At 32.7% G+C, this 20,690-nt stretch overlaps 1 protein-coding gene across 1 annotated transcript in view; it reads left to right on the forward strand.

Annotated features, from left to right (window-relative positions):
- Mctp1 (multiple C2 and transmembrane domain containing 1) overlaps positions 1 to 20,690 on the forward strand; it is a 509,148-nt gene that overhangs the window by 298,407 nt on the left and 190,051 nt on the right. Inside the window, exons 6-10 of the mRNA XM_077109389.1 lie at positions 438 to 476; positions 7,420 to 7,479; positions 12,806 to 12,883; positions 17,314 to 17,484; positions 20,330 to 20,460. Coding sequence (XP_076965504.1) covers positions 438 to 476; positions 7,420 to 7,479; positions 12,806 to 12,883; positions 17,314 to 17,484; positions 20,330 to 20,460 — 479 coding nt within the window. The remainder of the gene's footprint in view (positions 1 to 437; positions 477 to 7,419; positions 7,480 to 12,805; positions 12,884 to 17,313; positions 17,485 to 20,329; positions 20,461 to 20,690) is intronic.

The raw sequence follows: 20,690 nt of genomic DNA on the forward strand, positions 1-20,690 counted from the left end.
CAGAGACGATTCTAAGATGTCACCAAAGCCACAGATTTTAATTGTGTTTGAAGAGAAAAATTATTATATATCTAATAAAGCCAAACACACTTCAACTCCCACCACCAAAAGGAACAGTTGTGAATCATGAGATTCAGTGTATATTTTCAAGTTGATAGCTAAGGAATTTCAAGTTTCCACTCTATTTAAATATATTGTCCCATTTCTTCATTAAAGAATAAAGCAAATGAACTCTTACCAGAAAGACAGCTTGAATGTTAAAGGTGCTGCTCTAGCTATCTATATGTGAAAAAAAATTTTTTGTCTTGTGCAATTGTTGCTGAAAACTGTTTGCTGTTTAAGGAGCTAATAAATGTTATGCTTCCTCTAGAAAACAGTGGCTGCCCTATTCTTTACTAGAGTGAAAAGATAATGAAAATGCTTTATTTCATTTACAGACAATGCTAATGAGGAAGAGTTGGAAAAGATCAAGTAAGGTAATTCTTAGCATGTGATCTTTCAGCTTTTCTTGTTGAGAAGACTATCAGCTGCTTCCCCCAACCCCTCTCATACTTCCTCAAGCTATACCACAGAGTCGCATCACTATTCAATTGTTATTTTTTTTCTCCATAAACTTTAAGCAAATCATGCAATGCTTTCCAAATGAACAGAAATCACACCGATAAGAGCATGTGAATCATTCGCCTGTTAAATTCTGATCACTTCTCAGCATCATTCTCAGCATCTGGTCTCTATTAAATGTACAACAGGGTCTAGAAAATCACTTTGCTCCCAGAATGAAATGATGAGGTGAGGGCAGGGACAACTCCAGACAGAAGGAAGATCCACAAAACTTACTGGTTTTGTTCATGAAAAACTGAGTATGAGATTTTTTTTCTAAACTCAAAAAATCACTGTATCATGACTTTGGAGTGTATAATGAAAACAATTTTTCTTCATTGTCTTTCTCATTTCAAGAAATACATGGATTTTGGGAGTGAGGGGAATTTATGGTTCTTGCCAGGTACTAAAAACTCTGGCTCTCTCCTTAAAACTTGTCAGACACATAAGATATATACTGAGATTTTAATTTATTCAGTGGTGGTTCCACTTTTGGACATAGACAAATATCAAGATTAAACTGAACTTTTAAATAAATATGTCTTCCAACAAGTCAAACAGATTTTATTTATAAAAACTGCACAAATTTCTACTTAAAATGTTAGTATTCCTTTTTAAATAATGACTAATTTTTTTAGACCCTGGAACATGACAATCTTTTTTCTTCCATTCTGATTGAATCATCCTACTACTTACATTTTTCTTTAATTTTGTCATTTTTATTTTGTTGTGAATTAAGAAAGTATTTTTATTAGTTTTTAATATTTGTGATAATGGATTAATCTGTTTCAACAAGTGTTTCTTAAGTACAATTTCTCTCCAATTCTTATAGCATTGACGAACAAAAGATAAGTCACAAAAAGGTCAGATCCCCAAAAGTGCTTTTTAAGGAAGTTGCTGAGTATTTCTGACTTGGCATTCACTGTGTTTTTATTAAACAAAATAAAGTTTCAAGAAATTTTAAAGAAATTTTTGTACTGTTCACATTTGTTACTTTTTCTTTGTAATTATATTTTAAAATAGTATTATATTAAGAGTATATGTACTTTTAAATGCATATAATTTGACTTTTGTTATTCTATCTCTCTGATGATACATTTGTATAGAACCCAAAACAATCCATTAATAATATAGTCATATTTCTTCTTCCAGATGAATTTAACATGTAATCCTGGAAAAGAGTTTGACCTAGTATTTAGTATCAACTAGTGGGAATGATTCTGTTTGATTTTAATATAAAAAAGAATAGAAACATGGGGCTGGGGTTGTAGCTCAGTGGCAGAGTGTTTGCCTAGCAGTTGTGAGGCACTGGGTTTGATCCTTAACACCTCATAAGTATAAAAAAATAAAATAAAGGAATTTTGTTAATTTACAACTACAAAAAAAAATTAAAAAGAATAGAAACATTCTTTTTAAAAATACATTAATTTTGTGTTTAAATTTAACCTTCAGGAAAAATTCACATATTTTCTTTCAGTCTACAAGAAGATTTAAAATGTATAGTAAACATCTACTTACCATTATTTTTATATCTAAACTTGGAGTTTTTAATGTTAATAACCCATTTGTACTTTCAAAATGGTATGTTTTTCAAGCTTGCCACTGAAGATACAGATTCCCTGTGACTAACCCAACACTCATTTGAGTATTTGGCAGTTTATATTTAGTACCTGTGTTAATATTACTTTGGGGGTTAGTCTAAAGGATTTTCAATTTGGTAAAATTTAATGGGGATATTGAATGCTGAATGAGTTAAAATCAGTTTGGTCATTTCATTTTCTTTTTCTATGAGACCACAAGGAACACTTGCTAACTCACTCATTCAACTTTTCACTGTGCCCTAAAACATTTGCCATATGTATCATAATGTTGTGATTAAAAATTCAGGCAAAATTTGACATTCAACTACTACCTCTACTTCCTCGTTTACCATCCTTCACACAGACTACCAACTTGGAACTGCTCCCTGAGTCCTGCAGTGAAACTGAGGGAAAAGTGACTAGACTGAAGTTTTATAAATGTTACTATTACTTTTTATAGACATGGACCTCTTCTCTAATTATTTCAACATTCCCCTTGAAGAGTCTCATCTTAGAATTTTTTTCTCTTTTTAGTTTTGGAATGTTTTTTCATTAAATTTAAATACAGGTATTTATACTTGATACAACTGTTCAAAATCAAAGGTGAATTTTTCATTAAACTTAAATCATGTTCTTCTTTGGAATCCTGGTTTACAGGAATGAGGTATCCTGTATTTTGATGCAGGACTTTGAAATGTAGCCTGACTTTGAGCATCATTGAAGAATATAAAATCTGAGAATTAGAGATTTTGTAGCAAAGACTTAAATTCAGCCAGGAAGAGTTGCTTCAGATTCTCTATAGCATTTTGCCTGGGTACTTTCAGAAAAACATAACTATAGAGGGAGAAAGCTAATTTGATGTTACTTTTAATATGCAACTCTTAGAATTTCCCATTACTTATATGTCTTCTTGTCATATTCATCATCCTGAGTTTGGGTGATGAGATTTCTTTTTGCATTTTATTTATCTCACTTCTGCCAATAATATATTATTTTAATGGAAATTTTATTATTTGTGGCATTCACATAATGGGGTTTGTATTTACTATTGAAATCATTGGAGGAGTAGCCAGCTTAAGAAGAGAGAAATTATAACTGCTGTTCAGGACTAACTTATTTGGAGTAAATGTGTTATCACCTAAAAACAAGTGATGGGGGGAAGCTCCTACACCTCTGAAGAGCAAGAATATGTGAAATATGTGCTGTATTTGAATGTTATGCAAATCAGAAAACAGTTATGAATTCCATAAGGTCTCCTCCTCTGGGAAAGGTAGCATCCTTTGAAACAGTCTGGTTTTCCCCAGGTACTTACATCATGCACATTTTAAATTGTGCCTCACACTCAACTGTACCAGAAGAATGTTATTTTAAGAATAAAGAAATCAATTTATCCCTAAACTTGGGCAACTAGATAATTATCCTGGTCAAAGAGTTACACTTACGTGACAAACTGCATTTTGGCAGATAAACGCAATATTTAATTCTTTAGAAGAGGCTTACCATTGATAATATATTCTAAGGTTAAATTATTCATCAAGAAAGTTGCATGAGCTCAAAAGAGAAGATTTACGTCTATTTTGTGAATAAATTTTGTAAGATCAAGCCAAAATGGAAAAAAAAGAATGAAATAATTGGCTCTATCAGACAGCAAGCAGTTATGATTTTATACCATGTATGTATGTCTGTGTTTCAATTCAGAAGAATGAATGTGTCCATGGATTCGGGTGATATAATAATTTATGTATTTCAACAAATTGCTTAAATTATCTGAGAAATACTACAGTGATAATATAAAGATATACATGTTCCATTCATGACCTTAGTAATAGTTTATAATTTTCTTTAAGAAAAAGTTCATCCTCTGAAAAATATAATAAAGACTACTATGATGATCTCATTACCATATCTACTGTTACTTAATGGCTTCTTTCTTTTTTCAATAGATCTTTTTTATAACGACTTTATTATAATCACTTAGCATAATTTAAATGAACTATAAAACACTTTGTGCATTGGTTGAATGAAGCAATCTTTAACAAGACTTTTTAGCAAATATATATATTTTATAATTTGAGCTAGAGACCACTCAACTTTAAGTTGCAGGGTGTAGTTAAACTTGACATCTTGAGTGACTCATTAGTAATGCAGTGGAAACTCATAAATGCTTTAATAAGTGAGGGGAAAAAACAGATTAACACATTTTTAACTATCTCACACAGTCAATCAGACATACTGGGGGGAAAAGATATCAATTAACAATTACCAGGTTCTTCCTATAAAGAGTTCAGATCCTGACAAAGAGGTGATTTTTTGAAAATCTGCAAAAAATTAACAGTTTATTGGTAACATACCTTCTCAACCAGGAGTGACCAAAATGGTTTTCTTTGGTGCATCATTTCAAATTATTATGCATATATCTTTGAAAAATGATATATGGTTATTTGTTTTTGAGGGAAGCATATCATTTTATTTAAGATTTTTTGCTTTGCCATTATTTTTACTTCCAAATCTGTGTTATTTGGAAATGCTGTAAATTCATTCTCTAATTAAGACGTATGAGAAACCAATCAACAAATGGTGAACAGCAATGAGCAATTATGATGAAGGAGAATATTTTGACTCTAGTTAACCAAACTCCTGAAATTTGTAGTATGTTTATTTAGAACAAGTATTATTGTAATGCCAGTAAACATTTGATTATCCTACAAAATACATGGAGCCATAATTAAATTTTATGTTGTGATGACTTTTTTTGCTGTTTTGACAATACTTCCCCAGAGGCATAAAATTACATTTTTAAGTATTATGATTCATAACTACAGGGATTTGCTATAATGATGGCATTATATTTATTTGACCACTCCTGTTGAATTTTTAAAATATTGTGGGTCCAAAATTAGTTGGCACAAAGTGAGAGGACAAAATATAATCTCAAGCAGAGGATGGATTCTATCACAACTGTGATCTAGGTCTATCTTGATGTTCAATGTGGGATTACAGAAGAGGCGTCACATCATAGGCGTGTAACCAAGTTTCCCAGGATCATTCTTCCCAGGCTGATAAAAGGGGGAGAACTAATGTAACTGGGCTCCAGATAATGGAACTAAGAACAAGTTCTCAGATTTACATGGCCTTTTAATTTAAGAAGACAGATGATTGATAGATTAAGTTGAATTCAACTAGGAGGAGATTTATGAATTTTAATGTACTTTGAATCCCAGTGAAAACAATTCATAATTTTGTTAGGAGCCTACTACCAAAACCTTGGCTGACATAACTGTTGATAGAGCTTAGTTGATATCACAAGCCATTCCTATTGATAGGATAGAAGCATCCAGCAGCCATGGTTTTGATGAACAGTGATTCCAGTCTGACCAGGAAAGTTTATGTAAATGATTTACTCAGATACTTACTTATTTTTTAATGTCTTGAATGCCAAATGATTTTTTAGCTATATGTGGACACAATATACTTGTTTCATTTTTATGTGGTGCTGAGGATCAAACCCAGTCCCTCATGTGTGCTAGGCAAGCACTCTACTACTGAGCCACAGTCCCAGCCCGCCAAATGAATTTTTATCAAAAGGAATTGTGCTCATATAAAAGCACACTCATATAAGCAGGAAGGCTTGCTGACTAGATTCTTATACTTGAATTCCAAGGTTTATAGTTTCAAATCTATTATGATTGTCTTGAATTTTGAAGAATGAATGACTTACAGTACTATGTGATATGTTTAAAGGCCTGTACACATTAAGGCTAATTTGATTCTGCAATAACTTTCCTATGTGCATTTATGAAAATACTCCAGTGACTCTCACCATCATGAATATCCACAAGAAATTAATTTTTTTAAAAAACTATGGATAAATGGCAGAAAGAACAATAGAAGAAAGAGAGCAAGGAATAGGGAGAAGGAAGGGGAAGGAGAAGTACTGGGGACTGAATTACAACTAGATATATTCCATTTTTTTATTTTTTAAATTTTTTAAATGAAGGGTCTCACTAAATTGATGAGGCTGGCCTCAAACTTGCCTTCCTCCTGAAGGATCCTCCAAAGTAGCTGGGATTACAGGTGTGCGCCACCTTGCCTGGCCAAAGTATCACTTTTAACATAACTTTATTGACTAATCCTTGTTCTATCAAATACATATTCTGAAGAGATTTCTGTGATTTATTTTTATGTACAACTGGAAAATAGTATCATATTAATTTGTTAGGGTTGGGGAAACTATCCTTTAGTTTAATTTCCTTGAGAGTAAAAATGTTATTTTTTAGATTTATAAATTCAAAATATAGTTAATTTTTAGATTTATGGAGGAAAAAATAGATCTAAATAAGATACTACCAGTGGATCTTATTCTTCTAATAAATCAAAAACCTCAGTACAAGCACTCTAACAATTCATTATTTGGAATATTTTCAGTAATTTTCCTTTATCAATTTGATATCTATATTTTTGTTCTCTTTTGATTTCACTCTATAATTTTAGAACTTTTAAAATGGCAATTTTCCTCACTTATTTGTTTCTTGTCTTGATAAAGATGGAAGTGCAACTGAATATGTATCCTTACAGTTTAGCCCAAGTCTTTTCTGGAATTCATGAATGGTTTGTGCAGTTTTCCTTGCTCTCCATGTTAAAGTCAGCACTTTTGTTTAGGGTGCATTATCATAATGCCAGGTGTTTTGTTGTCATTATCATTAGAATCTAGTAAAAGGAGAGCCATGGTTGGTCTGTTGAAAATTTCATACCCATGCAGAGCAAACATGGCTGCCAGAAGCCACAAGAAAAAAAAGAATCATAATTGTCCATCAACAACTAAAAAAAAAATCTTTAAAAAATATCCTTTAATCATCTCACATTCTATATGTTCAAAATAAAGTTTCTAGTCTTCCTCTCCAAAAAATAAAAAATAAAAAATATCCTTAAACAATTTTACTTTTTATGATAAGACTCAAAGATATATTAATAAAAAATTAATAATAAAAAGGTAAGTGGACTTGCTTCAAACTACAGAAACAATCCTCTCAACTTTATTACCACTGATGTCAGAGATGAATAGGATAAAAACTTTGATTTATTCACAAGAGAAGGAAACTTGATTTCTACTATCCAATGGATTTCCAGGATATATAGATTTTGTTTTTAAATTTTATTTGATTTTATTTGTTTTGATTTGAATACTAATTAAATATTCTAAAAAAAAACAACATTTGGCTAAATATTTGTTTGTTTTTAGGAACTCTCAGAAAATGAAGTGGTTGGATCTTATTTCTCTGTGAAGTCTTTCTTTTGGAGGGTAATGTCTAAATCCTTTATATTAGCATTCTTGATTTTTGTTCTACATAGAAATTTTGAAACTTGAGTGTGAATTAAGAAATTCACTTTTTAAAATAGGCTCCCAGACAGGTGTATTCACTTGCCTTCTTTATTAAATTTTATTCTAAGTCCTCTAGATAGCTAACTCTTTTATTTCTTCATTTGAAAAAAAAATTAAGAACTTCATATATTTGAAAACTTATATCTTTGAAGTTAGTTCCTTGTGAGACAAAGGCTATTCCAAAGAGCTGGAACCCCAGAGACCTTCCACCTTGGAGATTATTTTCTGCTTCATTTCTGTTCAAAAAAAATTTACTTGTGTTACATTGATCTTATATAACATATACACTTGATCTGTACAAGATAATCAGTGCCCTTTCTTTGAGGGGAAAAAAAAAAAAACCTCTGTGATTTAGAAAAACATTAACTCTGATTTTGATTGAAACAAAAAAAGGTGAAATTTCTACCAAATTAATTTTAAATGCCATTGCAATTTAATTTACTCTTCAATTATTAAAGTCTTATGAGTTTTGTCATCCATTTTTTTCTCTGCTATTATTTCTGCATCATATGCAGCATGATTTACTATTAATACACTTAATTTAACTTTGCCTCTAAGAGTGTCTCTCTTTCTTTGAAAATTCACACTTGGTACATGATTATATAGCAATAGTCACTACCATGGAAATGCTATAATCTTAGGGCTTTGCTATTTTCCTTTCTTGGCTCTCAAACTGCTCATGATTGAAAATAACCTTTTTCCTTAGAATTTTAAGATATGGTGCAGTGTTTCTTAAGCAGTCTGTCAGGTTCCAGATTAAGCTATGTACTGATCATTGAGCAAGTATAAATCAAGTCTTCTCATCCCTGCCTGCTTTAACACTTTTTTGCACTTTTATTACTGCAAGACTATTTCAGTGATTATAGCCTCTTCATTTGCTTTCAGTTCACTGCCTTTGCTGAAGGTATTCTATACATATGCTGAAATAATCACAGTTCATCTTACATGTTCATGCAATGTCCATGATCACACAAGCTGTTTTTGAATCTTTCTATGACCTGAAATGGAAAATGGCTTTTTGCAAACATTTTTCACTATCTATTAAGTTCCACAAATGTGGTGTGAATTCACATGGAACACTTATTTGAGAGCAGGATTTGAGGGTGTTCTGTGTTCTGTTTGTTCTCTATGCAGCAAATATGCAGACTGTCAATTAGTGTAGATTTGCCACCAGTACCAACTCTGTAATTAATACTCTTTCAAGTCTCCCTTTCAAGTGACTCTTTCAACATCTTCTTCCTACTTTGCTGTTTCTAAATTAGTCTTCCATTTATCAGTGCTTTCCATTTGATTATATTCATCCTTAAATATCAATAACCTTCTCAATTGCTTAAACTGTATAATTTAAGAATAACAAATATACAGGTTTAAACGATAGCTGTTTTGTGTCCAAGGTATAGCAATAATGCTTTTTCATGGGAAAGCAACAACAAATGAGTGACAAATGAATCAAGTCACAGACAGAATATGTGGGGGTCATTTATTTTACCAGTGAGGAAACAAAGGCCCAGAGAAATGATATCAGTATCATCAAGTACTCAGATGGTGTGATCAGAACCAATATTTCTCTTTCTGTGAATGCCACAGAAATAAATGTTTTTGAAGAACTCACAGCAGAAGCAATCCTCTCTTGAGTTGATGAATAGAATTCATGAGTAGGGAGAGCAGCTCCTCTGTTGAGTAGTTGCTGCGTCCGATGTCCCATTTACAAAATCAGAAAATTATTGGCCACAGCTGGATGAGTGTTATCTCACATATTCACATAAAAAGGCAACTCTGAAAACTTACCTTGTGGCTTTTTACCCAAGCAATATTGGTATTCTGATGAGCTTTTAGTGGGAATGTATATGAAAGGAGGTTTCCCAGGAACACTTTCAGATATGCTCGGAAAAAAAAAAAAAAGTCTTGCATGAAGAGTGTAGGTGTGTTATGTAAGTTAAATGAGACGAGATTTGAAAGAAAGTTTTATCTGCTTAATTTATAAGTATAAATACATGTGTTCAAGAGATGGCAAATGAGTTATATGGAGTGAAACTAAATCCTAGCAAGAAGTCACTTAGCTGGAATGTTAGGGCTACTTGCTACATCTTAATTTTCTTGAGAATAAATTGTATCACTGTGATGATACAGACATATTCTAATTTTTAAAAGCATAACAGTTTAATTCATCAAAATATCATGTCTTAGAACACAAAATATTAAATCGTGGATATAACAATTACCATGTTTCTCATGAAACAATAAAAATTATGTAAAGTCAAATCGGATTATTCTAAGTCAGAAGTTCATTAATTTAACTTCTCATTAAGGAGAACAACTTAGAATAGTTCTTTCAAATATGTAGCATGCCTATGTTTATTACTATTTTCCTCCACTGAGCAAACATCTAGACACTGATCACAGAGTTAATTGCATGAATCATCATACAAGAACAATGAATTAAAGAGAAATGTCAACATTTTTTAAATGGAAGCAGCTGGGATATTTCAAAATAAACTCACCTAAAAATGGAGAAGAGGATTATGCCAGGCAAAGAAGATTATATACAAAAATACAGAACAATGGGAGTTATGTCAGAGCAGCAGAGCATATCTTAAGGTCAATCAGAAGTGTTGTTGGAGGAAGACTACAGACTAAGGAGAAGACTTGTCAACTTTGTAAAACAAAAAACGTGATCCTGAGATTCTGAGCTGTTCTGAACAACTCAATAATCTATGAAATACCTCCCCAAATGGTCTGATAGTATTTCCATTTTTAGACATGAAAATAAGAGTCTCAAAACTATTTGCAGCTGGGCATGATGTTGTACACCTGTTATCCCAGCTGCTCTGGAGACTCAAGCAGAAGGATTGCAAGTTTGGCCAGTCAGTCTGGGCAACTTAGCAAGACCTTGTCTCTAAATAAAATAATATAAAAGGTTAAAGTGTATCTCAGTGGTAGAGCACTTGCCTAGCATGCTTAAGACCCTGGGTGATACATATATATATTTTAAAAAATCAAATTAAATTAAAATATATATTTTTTAATTAAAAGTTTCAAAAGAAAATGTCTCTGTATCAAACCAAAGACTATTATTCCTTTCCCTGTATCATTGGTAGAAATTTGCAGATTATTTTAACAAGCCAAGAAAATTACAATATATATGATGCTATTCTATAAGTATATACTTTGAAGGATACAAGAAATGTTTAAGAAATTTTGTTGATCCACAATTGAAGTTAGAGAGGGTAGTTAGAACACCTCAGGTAAACATAAAGAATTTCCTAGCACCACAAATTGTATAAAGAAGCAATAAAAAATACAACAGAAAATGAGAGGATAAAAAGAGAACTTCTCTGAGGATTACTATGTCAGAGAGTCATCTTCTAAGAAGAAAGGGATTGATGCTTTATTGTCAGCAGAGATGCTTGGCACTCGTGGCACAAAACACTGGGAGGGCTTCTGCAGAGGCAATCCTGCTTGGAGAGGATGGAGGACTGCAGAACAAATCTAGTTGTTGGACTTCATCATCCAGGTACAATTCACTGGAGTGAACTCTGCAGGAAAAGGAAAGGATAGGACCATGCCCATGCCTGGGATTGAGCCAGTAATTGCTCCACACTCTAGTTTCTGCAGCACAAAACAATCATTCTTGGCTGTCATTATCTCTTTTTTTGTAGTGGTGTGTGGATCATTTGATTAAATAAAAGCTTGTGCCATCACTGTGCTAAAAATAGAGAAAAGAGCTGACTCCACACATGCCTTATTGTAAACATACTTTTACTCCAGTTTCAGTGTCTGGGTCTCATTTGGAAGGATTAGTCTTTACACAGGTAATACAATCCAGGATAACAAAAGCCAAGGATCAGTATCAGGGAGAGGATTGATATAACTGTGCTCCCCTAGTCACATGTGGAGTCTAAATAGATTTGGTTTAGGTCTTGATTTATTTTTAAATCAGAATTTAGACAAATAGGATATATCCTATTACTAGTGGTTCAGTTTTTCAAGGAATGAAACTAGTAAACTTAAATAATAGGAGTGGGAATACAGAAGTGTTGTCAAGCTATATGCTAGATTGCTCAACATGAGTACAGTCAACTCTCATTTGCTCTACCAAATAACATATGCCAGTTATTTTACTTCCTTTAAGTCCCCATTTAATTTTTCTCAACAATTTATAATCAGAATATATTTCATCTAAATGAAAGACAAAAGCAATCTGAAAAACCTATGCTGATTAATTATTTTTTCTTTCTTTTTTGTATCATAAACTTCACAGATTATGTCCAAAAAATGAGGTATAGTGGGGGAAATCATAGGTTAGTTGTCAGTAACTCCACAATCAAATCTCAATCTTGCTATCCTCTAGACATTTGACTTTGAGAAGGACATTTATCTTCTCTATGCCTCTGTTTCTTTTTCTTAAAAAAAAAAAAAAGAATGTTTGTCATGAAAAACACTGGAGAATGAAAACTTCAGCATATAATAGCTGCTCAATAAATGTTTCTGTGTGACATAACCTATATTTCAGACGTCCTATCTAGTCCTCCCTGCTGATGTCATCAAAGCTATTGCTTCCTATTTCTTCATGATAATACTCAGAAACTCTATAGCTGCTTTAGAAGTCCTTAATGCAAACTTTCAACTCCATCATGATACCTTCCCTCCAGAATTTCCTGTTAAGCTTTATCTTTTTTAATCCATCTTTTACTGCTCTTGGTTTTAGTAGGGAAGAGATCTTTTTGTTGCTTTTCTTAAAATGATAACCAAGACAGCAAGAAGATGTCTTACATGAGAAAAAATTCCTATAACTTTGTAGATATTTCTTTGATCATTACAAAAGATTTTCATGTGGGATGCAAGATTAACATGATCATAGATAGTTATTACTTATCTATGTAAACACTTATTCTTCTTTAGACCTATCATTATTTTGACATTGAGAAAAATTATTCTTTCTGTGATTTCTCTGATGGTGTTTATTTTCTATAACGATTCTATTAACAAAATCCTGAAACCACTTCAGCAGGATCTATCACCATATAATCTTCGGGCTATATTTTCTTTAAAAAGTACCTGTAACTATATAGATGTCCTGGTGTTTATCTTCATGATGCTACAAGACATTTTCTGATAGTGACTTGAGAAGCAAGTACATACTTTTCAAATAATATTTTAAAGTAATTCTAAATCCTAATCAAAATGAGGGGTTAGAGTGGTGCAAAGATTTCCCATACACCTCTGACCATTCATTTCCATCCAGACATGTAGCAGGCCTGCTCTTGCTGTCCTGGGCTTCTGCAGAGCAGAACTTCAGAGTCCTTATTTCCAAAATGCACAAGTAAGTTCAACTGTTCAGTTCATTTATTTTTTCTGAGCTTGCATGAGCTGTGAATTATAAAGACTGACTTGTACTTAAAACTACTCCCTATTCTAACCTAGTTTTATATAATTTCTTTTATATATATTTAGATATATATAGTGAATTTACATATATAAAAGAAATTATAATCTTGAATTATTTTTCAAGAAATAATATAAGTGAACTAATAGTCTTTCTTAAGTACCAGCTAACCAGTTCTAAAATTTTACTAAAGATCCATGTTATTGACTAATTGCTTCATGCTTTTAAATTTGTATTATTACCTGATATCTTGATATTCTTTATTAATTCTGAACTTAGATGGGTGTTTCTTATGAGGGTGGATCTCAGTCTTTGGTGTGTGTGAAAATCACATGGGGCACATGTTGAAATGAAGATTAGACTCTCCCCCACAAGAACTGAATCACATTCAGGAATCAGACCCAGTAATTTCAATACATGCACTGCTAAAATATAGGAACTACTACCTTAGAAGTTCAAAGTTGGTATGTTTCTCTGTGTGTGTGTGTGTGTGTTGCTGGAAATTAAACCCAGTGCCTTGCACATGCTAGGCAAGCACTGTACTACTGAGCCTCATCCCCAGTCCAAACGGTTTCTTTCGCAGGCTTGGTTCTTTAGAAATTTAGAAACATGTCTAAAGAAGGACCTTAAATAGGTTAATATTATCCATACCAGAGAGTGAATAATGTTTACAATTATATAAGAATTGCTAGAATAATGTGAGTGAAAAACTGGTCCCTTAGTATTGCAAGGGTGGGGTGGTGGGATTGGTTCCAACTCTCCTACCCACAGTGGATATCAAAATCTCCAGATGTTCAAATTCCTTACATAAAATGATGTCATATTTGTATAAACCTATGAACATCCTCCTATATGTAAATAATCTCTAGATTACTTATAGTGCCTAACACAATGTAAATTCTCTGTAAATGGTTGTTATTCAGTATTGTTTAGGGAATGATGAGCCGGAAAAGTGTCTGTACGTTTTCAGTAAATATGCAATTTTTCTTCCTATTTATTTCAAATCCATGTTTAGTTGAATCCACAGATGCAGAGTCTATGGATGTGGCAGACCAACTGTATTTAAGTGTATGCCTTTTCTACTATTGATAGCCTAAGTTTATGTCTTGTCTTTAAAATTTTATTTCAAATTTTCTATCTTTTATGCTTAAACTAAATACTTATCTGTTTAATGACCATGCATTTACTCATTACTATATGGTTATTTCATAAAATCCATAGCTGAATTATGGAGTTCCTTTTTAGAAATATGCCATTTTGAACAAGTTATTGAAAAAAATCGCTTTTAAAAAAATATTCAATTACCATATTTTTGGAACTCTTTTTTTCTTCCTCTTTTTTTTTTTTTAATCCCTTTGCAGAGGTCACTTTAATTCCCACATTCATTAGCCTGACTTTTATGAGGGAACTCTCCTTCCTCCTGCCTGTTTTCCAAGTTTGGGGGAAATATCCATCCAGATTACAGAAAAGACTACCATAATGACTGATGGAGGTAGTCAAAGACTCCATTAAGCTTCTTTTATTTTATTTTTTTTCTGTGAAAGCATGAAAGATCTCATGGAAAGCACTTACCTGTTCCCTCCTTACCCTGTTTGCATTTGAATGTTAAGAGAAAAAGGGGGGGGGGTGTTAAGAGTGAGACAGGGTAAACAAGTAAGTGTGGTCCTATTAAGAAAACCAATTTAGCATTACTAATTGAAGATGATATGTAACCTAGATTGTACCCGGCTGCATGCCTTGTGTAACTTCTTCTGGAAAAATATATAGAACATGGTACTAAGTGCCTTCTTCAATAATATTATAAATAAAAATACATGTGCTTGTATGGTAGAAAAGTAGAAGGTGCCTTCATGAGTTAGCCATGTAGGAAAATCTGTTCTAGAATGTTATTTCAAAATCAACCCACCTAACTGGGGAATACCACTTGGCAACTTTATATTTAAATTAGGGCTACCTTTACCCAGTGCAGTCATATATTCCTGTAATAACAGCTGCTTGGGAGGCTGAGGCAGGAGGATCACAAGTATAAAGGCAGCTTCAGCAACTTAGTGGGGCCCTAAGCAACTTAACAAGTCCCTGTCTCAAAATATAATAGATTGGGCTAAAGATGTAGCTCAGTGGTAAAATGTTGAGTTCAATCCCTATTACCAAAAATAAATAAATAAGTGTTAATTATGGCAGCATTTAAGCCTATGAGAGAACCTCTGCTCTAAACACCTGTGTTGGGTAAATAAAGGCCATAAATACTGGGGTTCTGGTCACATGTTTACCATCTATTAGCTCAACTACTCTGAACAGCAAATTCCACATCTAAAAAAACGGGCAGAAGCCTCACTTTCCTCTTCCTGGGGATTTAGTGAAAGCCAAATGTATAGTGAACATATAACTGCTTCTAAATTCTAAAGCTCTATTATTAATTATTTTGGTCTTTGCTAAGATAACTATTTCTTTTTATTTATCATATTTGTTTTCCTTTTTTCCTCCTATGCCACTCATATTCCTTAATAAATGTTTATGATCCAGAGTTTAAAACCTGCATTTCTAGGATATGCTGTTAGAGGCCATCTGAATATCAGCAGAGGTAGTTACATCAATAAATCAATCATCAATCTGTCAATCAATCACCAAAACCTACTGCTGTATTATATAGCAATAAATAGCATGAAATCTTAGAATGAAAACAACAACAACAAGAATAATAATTTGGGGGACTGGGATGTGGCTCAAGTGGTAGCACGCTCGCCTAGCATGCATGAGGCACTGGGTTTGATTCTCAGCACCACATAAAAACAAAATAAAGATATTGTGTCCACCTAAAACTAAAAAATAATAATAACTTGGCATCACTTGGTGCAACAAATTCTGAACAATTCTAATTGAGAACTTCTGTTTTAATCTGAGAAGTCTTTTGTTCAAACAAAAGCCAATGTGCAAACCCAATACCTATATATAGAATGAACAGGAGCAGAGGGAACTCTAACTGAAATGGGCAGAGATCTGTGGAACTTTTCGGGGCTCCATGAACCTCCATTGCCCTTCAGAACACTCTTGAGGTATGTTGATTTTAATAAGACAGAAACGACCAACATTTAAAATTTGTTATTCAAAAAGTCAAGAAAATATACAATGTGATTTAGAAAGGTTTCCATTGAAATGTTCAAGGATTAGAACTACTATCTTTTGAAAAACATTGATTTTGTTTTCCTAGTAAAAGCACCTGAAGTGCACAACTTTTGAGGATGACATGTAAGAATGACTGGCATTACTGTATGGTATGAGAAATGAAGAAGTCAGCATGGGAGGAAGAGTTATATAAAATAGGCTGTAACTTCCTACATTAATGTAGAAGGGACTAGATAGCAAATAGAGCTCATCTGTAATTTAAAAGTTGTAATACTGTAAGAGTCAGAGGGATGTTGAATTTCTTTATGAAATAACTACATGGGAAAAACATGATTGATGATTGGAAGGAAACAATATTTTTTATAATACTGCTTGGTGCTGAATCTAGATTTAAAAATGTTTTGGTGTTTAAATACTTTCTCCATTTTTTTCATATGCTATTTAGTTAAAAAGACATTATATGGTCATTTGTAATATTCTTGCTAATTTTAAAAAATTCTAATTTTGCTCACTGGCTTGAATATTATGATTTGGAGTTGAGTATAATAAAAATTACTAAAGAAAATGTTCAAATACTGGAGTGAGAAATGAATACAAAATATACTCACCAATATAAATCACTTCTGTAATTTAAAAAAATAAATATTTGTGATGCAAATTTAAGGCATAAGTGAAATATCTTGAGTGGGTATACTGATTTTGTTTTGTGTTCTGTATTACCTTAAATATTTCTCTATTGAGCTGAAACTCAGTTCTCTCCTAATGTGGCAAGAAAGTTTTTGAATTATCCAAATAGAACTTGTAACTGATCTTATAACTGAAAACTACCCATAAAATCCATTTATAACATGAAAAATCTCATCAAAACCCATAAATAATTAAAAATTAAATATCACAGTGTAGATGTGGTCTTTGATATTTATATTTATTTTAAACAGGCATATTTGACATGAATGCAAGTATTCTCTGATATTCTTAAACTATCTACATCTTTTAATTTTAAGAGATGAAATGCTAGACTGTCTTTATTTGAGCACTAACCTCTTCTACACATCAAATTTGTCATGATACAATTTATTACCAAATTTATAACTAATAAATAATTAATACTCCATTTTTTTATTTTTAAAAAATGTAGCTGCTTAGTTTTTATTTTTTGAAAAACTGTGTCGGGGAAAGTTTAAGACCAAATGAAATACTTGAATTTAAAACAAAATAACCTAACTCACATTTCTTTGTGAAAGTTTCAGACCCAAAGTTTACGTCTGTCAGACCAGCACAGAAAATCCCACCTATGGAGAGGGATAGTCAGCATCACCTTGATTGAGGGGCGAGACCTCAAAGCGATGGATTCCAATGGGTTGAGTGACCCTTATGTAAAGTTCCGGCTTGGGCATCAGAAGTACAAGAGCAAGGTAGCTCTCTATTTTCTCTGTTCTGTTCCTATCAATGTTGAGAAGGCATTTGTTGGTAACAGCCATGCTTTAGGAAATGAAAATGCTGGGTATACTTTGAAATGCTTAAGAGAACTTTTGAATATCATGTCAGAAAACAAAACCAACAATTCTATTGCATTTCTTACTTTAAGTGCTAAGTGACCTTGGGTAAATTGCTTAATTCTCTATGTCTCAATTTCTTCATCTATAACAGGAATGATGGTGGGAAGTCTCTCTTAGCATACCTATGAGGATTTACAAGGAAAAAAAAAAAAAAGGAACAATAGCCCAGACAGAACATAGTTGATGCCGGCATATAAAGTGCCTAGAGAAGATTGGCTCTTAATATTATTTTACATGCCATAAATATTTGTGAATTACTCTGAGTCATTTTATCCAACCTTACTTACACCAATGTAGATCACAAGGCTCTAAATTTATCTAAGAAGTAAATGAGCCTGTAATCCCAGTGGCTCAAAAGGCTGAGACAGGAGGACTGCAGGTTCAAAGCCAGCCTCAGCAACAGCAAGGTGCTAAGCAACTCGGTGAGACCCAATCTCTAAATAAAATACAAAATAGGGCTGGGGATGTGGCTCAATGGTTGAGTGTTTCTGAGTTCAATCCCCCGTACACTCCCCCGAAAAAAGAGAAATAAACAACCACATTCCTACTGCCACTATCAATGCTGTATCATAGCACATAGCACAAGTTACATAGTCTCTCCATGCCTCAGTTTTCCCATCTGTAAAAATTAAAATAAGGACTAGAATTAAAATAAGGCCTAGTTAAAAAAAGTTATTGAGAAGATTAAATGAACATATGTTTTTCATGTAAAGGGCTTTGAGTTCTCCCTCACACATTATAAATAATCAGTAAATGAGAAAAGCAAAAGGAAAAAGAAATGTAACAGTAGGAGGAGGAAGTGTATTGTGTGGTAACAATGATGTTCTTAATAATAATATATTAAATAACCTTAGTTATATATTATGGATGGAAGTAATAGTAATTAGTAAAAGTTATAGCATCCAAAACTATATTTTGAGCACAATCTTATCTGCATTATATCCAATTTTGACCTCTTTACTGGTCAGTTTGGACAGCTTATATTCATAGATAGCTTGGGACCAGTGATTATTTCCATCCTGAAATAAAGATTATAGGTCATTTTGAGGAGAATTCCTTTGCCTTGATGTCATCATTTTCAGGGATTTTTTTTAAATTTTTTAATTTGTTTTAATTAGTTACACATGACAGTACAATGACCTTGACATATCATACATTTGAATCAGATGGGATATAATTTCTCATTTTTTCTGAGTGTACAGGTTGTAGAATCATATTGGTCATATAGTCACATATATACTTTTTTTTTAATAAATAGCTTTCTCCTTCTGGGCCAAGAAGTTTTCATCAGAGCTTAAAGTTGTTAGAAATATCATAGTGCTGGTTTGTTAGCAGGCAGTGAGCACCACTAGCAGGCGGGTTACCTTCCGAATGCCCACCTGGAATAGAAATGAATCATTTCTGACCTGAAGGAAATCATATAAGGAAGACAATCCTAAAGTAGAAAAGTGAAAAGTGAAGTCTATTTATAGCCACACAAGTAAGAATACCACCTCCCTCCCACTACCAGAATACCATAGGAATTCATGGAAGCCCAATGATATTTGAATGATCATAGCATTCAGCCAGTGCCTTTCAGTAATTTTTTTCTGATATGGAGCTTAATAACAAATTTTAAGGTTGTTCCCTCTCCAAAAATAGGTATCTATGCCCACTTGAATCTTACCTTCTCTCAATTAGCCTCATTTCTATGTTCTAGTAGTCTTAAAACATAACTTATTTTTATAGCTTTGCTCTTTAGGTATGAAATATGAAACCCAGCTATGGACATGTGTCTTTCTTTGCTCTTTCTGTCCATGATCTATTGCTGATTAAGTCCACATTATGAACTTTTAAAAATTGTGATTCATTTGTATTACCTGTGCACATAACATACTTCATAGCTTTCAAACTCTTTATATCTGAAGAGCCACCTGTCATACATCAAAAAGAAAAAAGCCATGGCACACCCTCCTGCTAAGAAACAAATATGACTGTTGTTTAATCTAATGGTGAATAGAATTTTAAATCATGTCACAGTAGGATATTTTATTATTGATTCTACTAGATTTCTTATCTGAATACTTGAATTTACAAAAGTGCACTACAGGGATCTTTTTGTATATGCAACATGAGAACATACACACACACAGTTTCTCCATATGTACAATTGGAATAATACATCAATGCTATGATTCTAAGGTAAAAGTGTGCCTGACCACCAAAATCTACTTGCTTTTCTCTTCTGCTCTCATAGAACTTCATTTTCTGTTTTTCATGTACTCTGTTGAAGATTCCAATGTGTGGGGAGTAAGGGGAAAAAGAAAGTCTGAGAATCCTTGTCTTCATTATAATGAGATAACTATGAATTATGTCTTCATCTATTAACTATGATTATGTAGAATAACTACTAGTGTCTGAGTGACAGATATGAAAGGTAAATAGTGATCTATTTAGCTTTTCTACCTAATTTCTATTTCTCATCTGTTATGTAAGAAAATTGAGGATCACTTTTGATTTTTTCAGGACACATCCTTTGGAATCTGTTCATCAGTAAAGATGCTAGAGATCTAATGACTGATTTCTATTTTTTCTGGAATCTTTGGTTCAAATAGCACACTTAAATAATTTTCCAGTTGGTACCTAAGTTTGATTTAAGGTCTCAAGTTAAGTTTTTAAAGGCTGATATTAATAAGACAACAATGACCTTTTGGTTTTCCAGATTATGCCAAAAACTTTGAATCCTCAGTGGAGGGAACAATTTGATTTTCATCTTTATGAAGAAAGAGGAGGAATCATTGATATTACTGCATGGGACAAAGATGCTGGGAAAAGGGATGATTTTATTGGCAGGTCTGTACAATTTGTTATTTTTGGTTCACCCTAAAGAGGCTGAATTTTGTTGAATTTTAAAAATCTGGATATTGTAAATTATCTTTGATGTTTTAAAGGAATGTTCTCTCCATTGTAAAGCAATATTTGAAGGGGGAAAAAAAAGATTCAAAGACTGACCAGTAGGTGGCAGTTTTGACTAGTCGATGGAAACAAGCTTTTCCAATTCAGCATCTAGAAATTTTCTCCAG

The sequence above is a fragment of the Callospermophilus lateralis genome, chromosome 5 (assembly GCF_048772815.1).
Source record: "Callospermophilus lateralis isolate mCalLat2 chromosome 5, mCalLat2.hap1, whole genome shotgun sequence".
NCBI classification, from domain to species: domain Eukaryota; kingdom Metazoa; phylum Chordata; class Mammalia; order Rodentia; family Sciuridae; genus Callospermophilus; species Callospermophilus lateralis.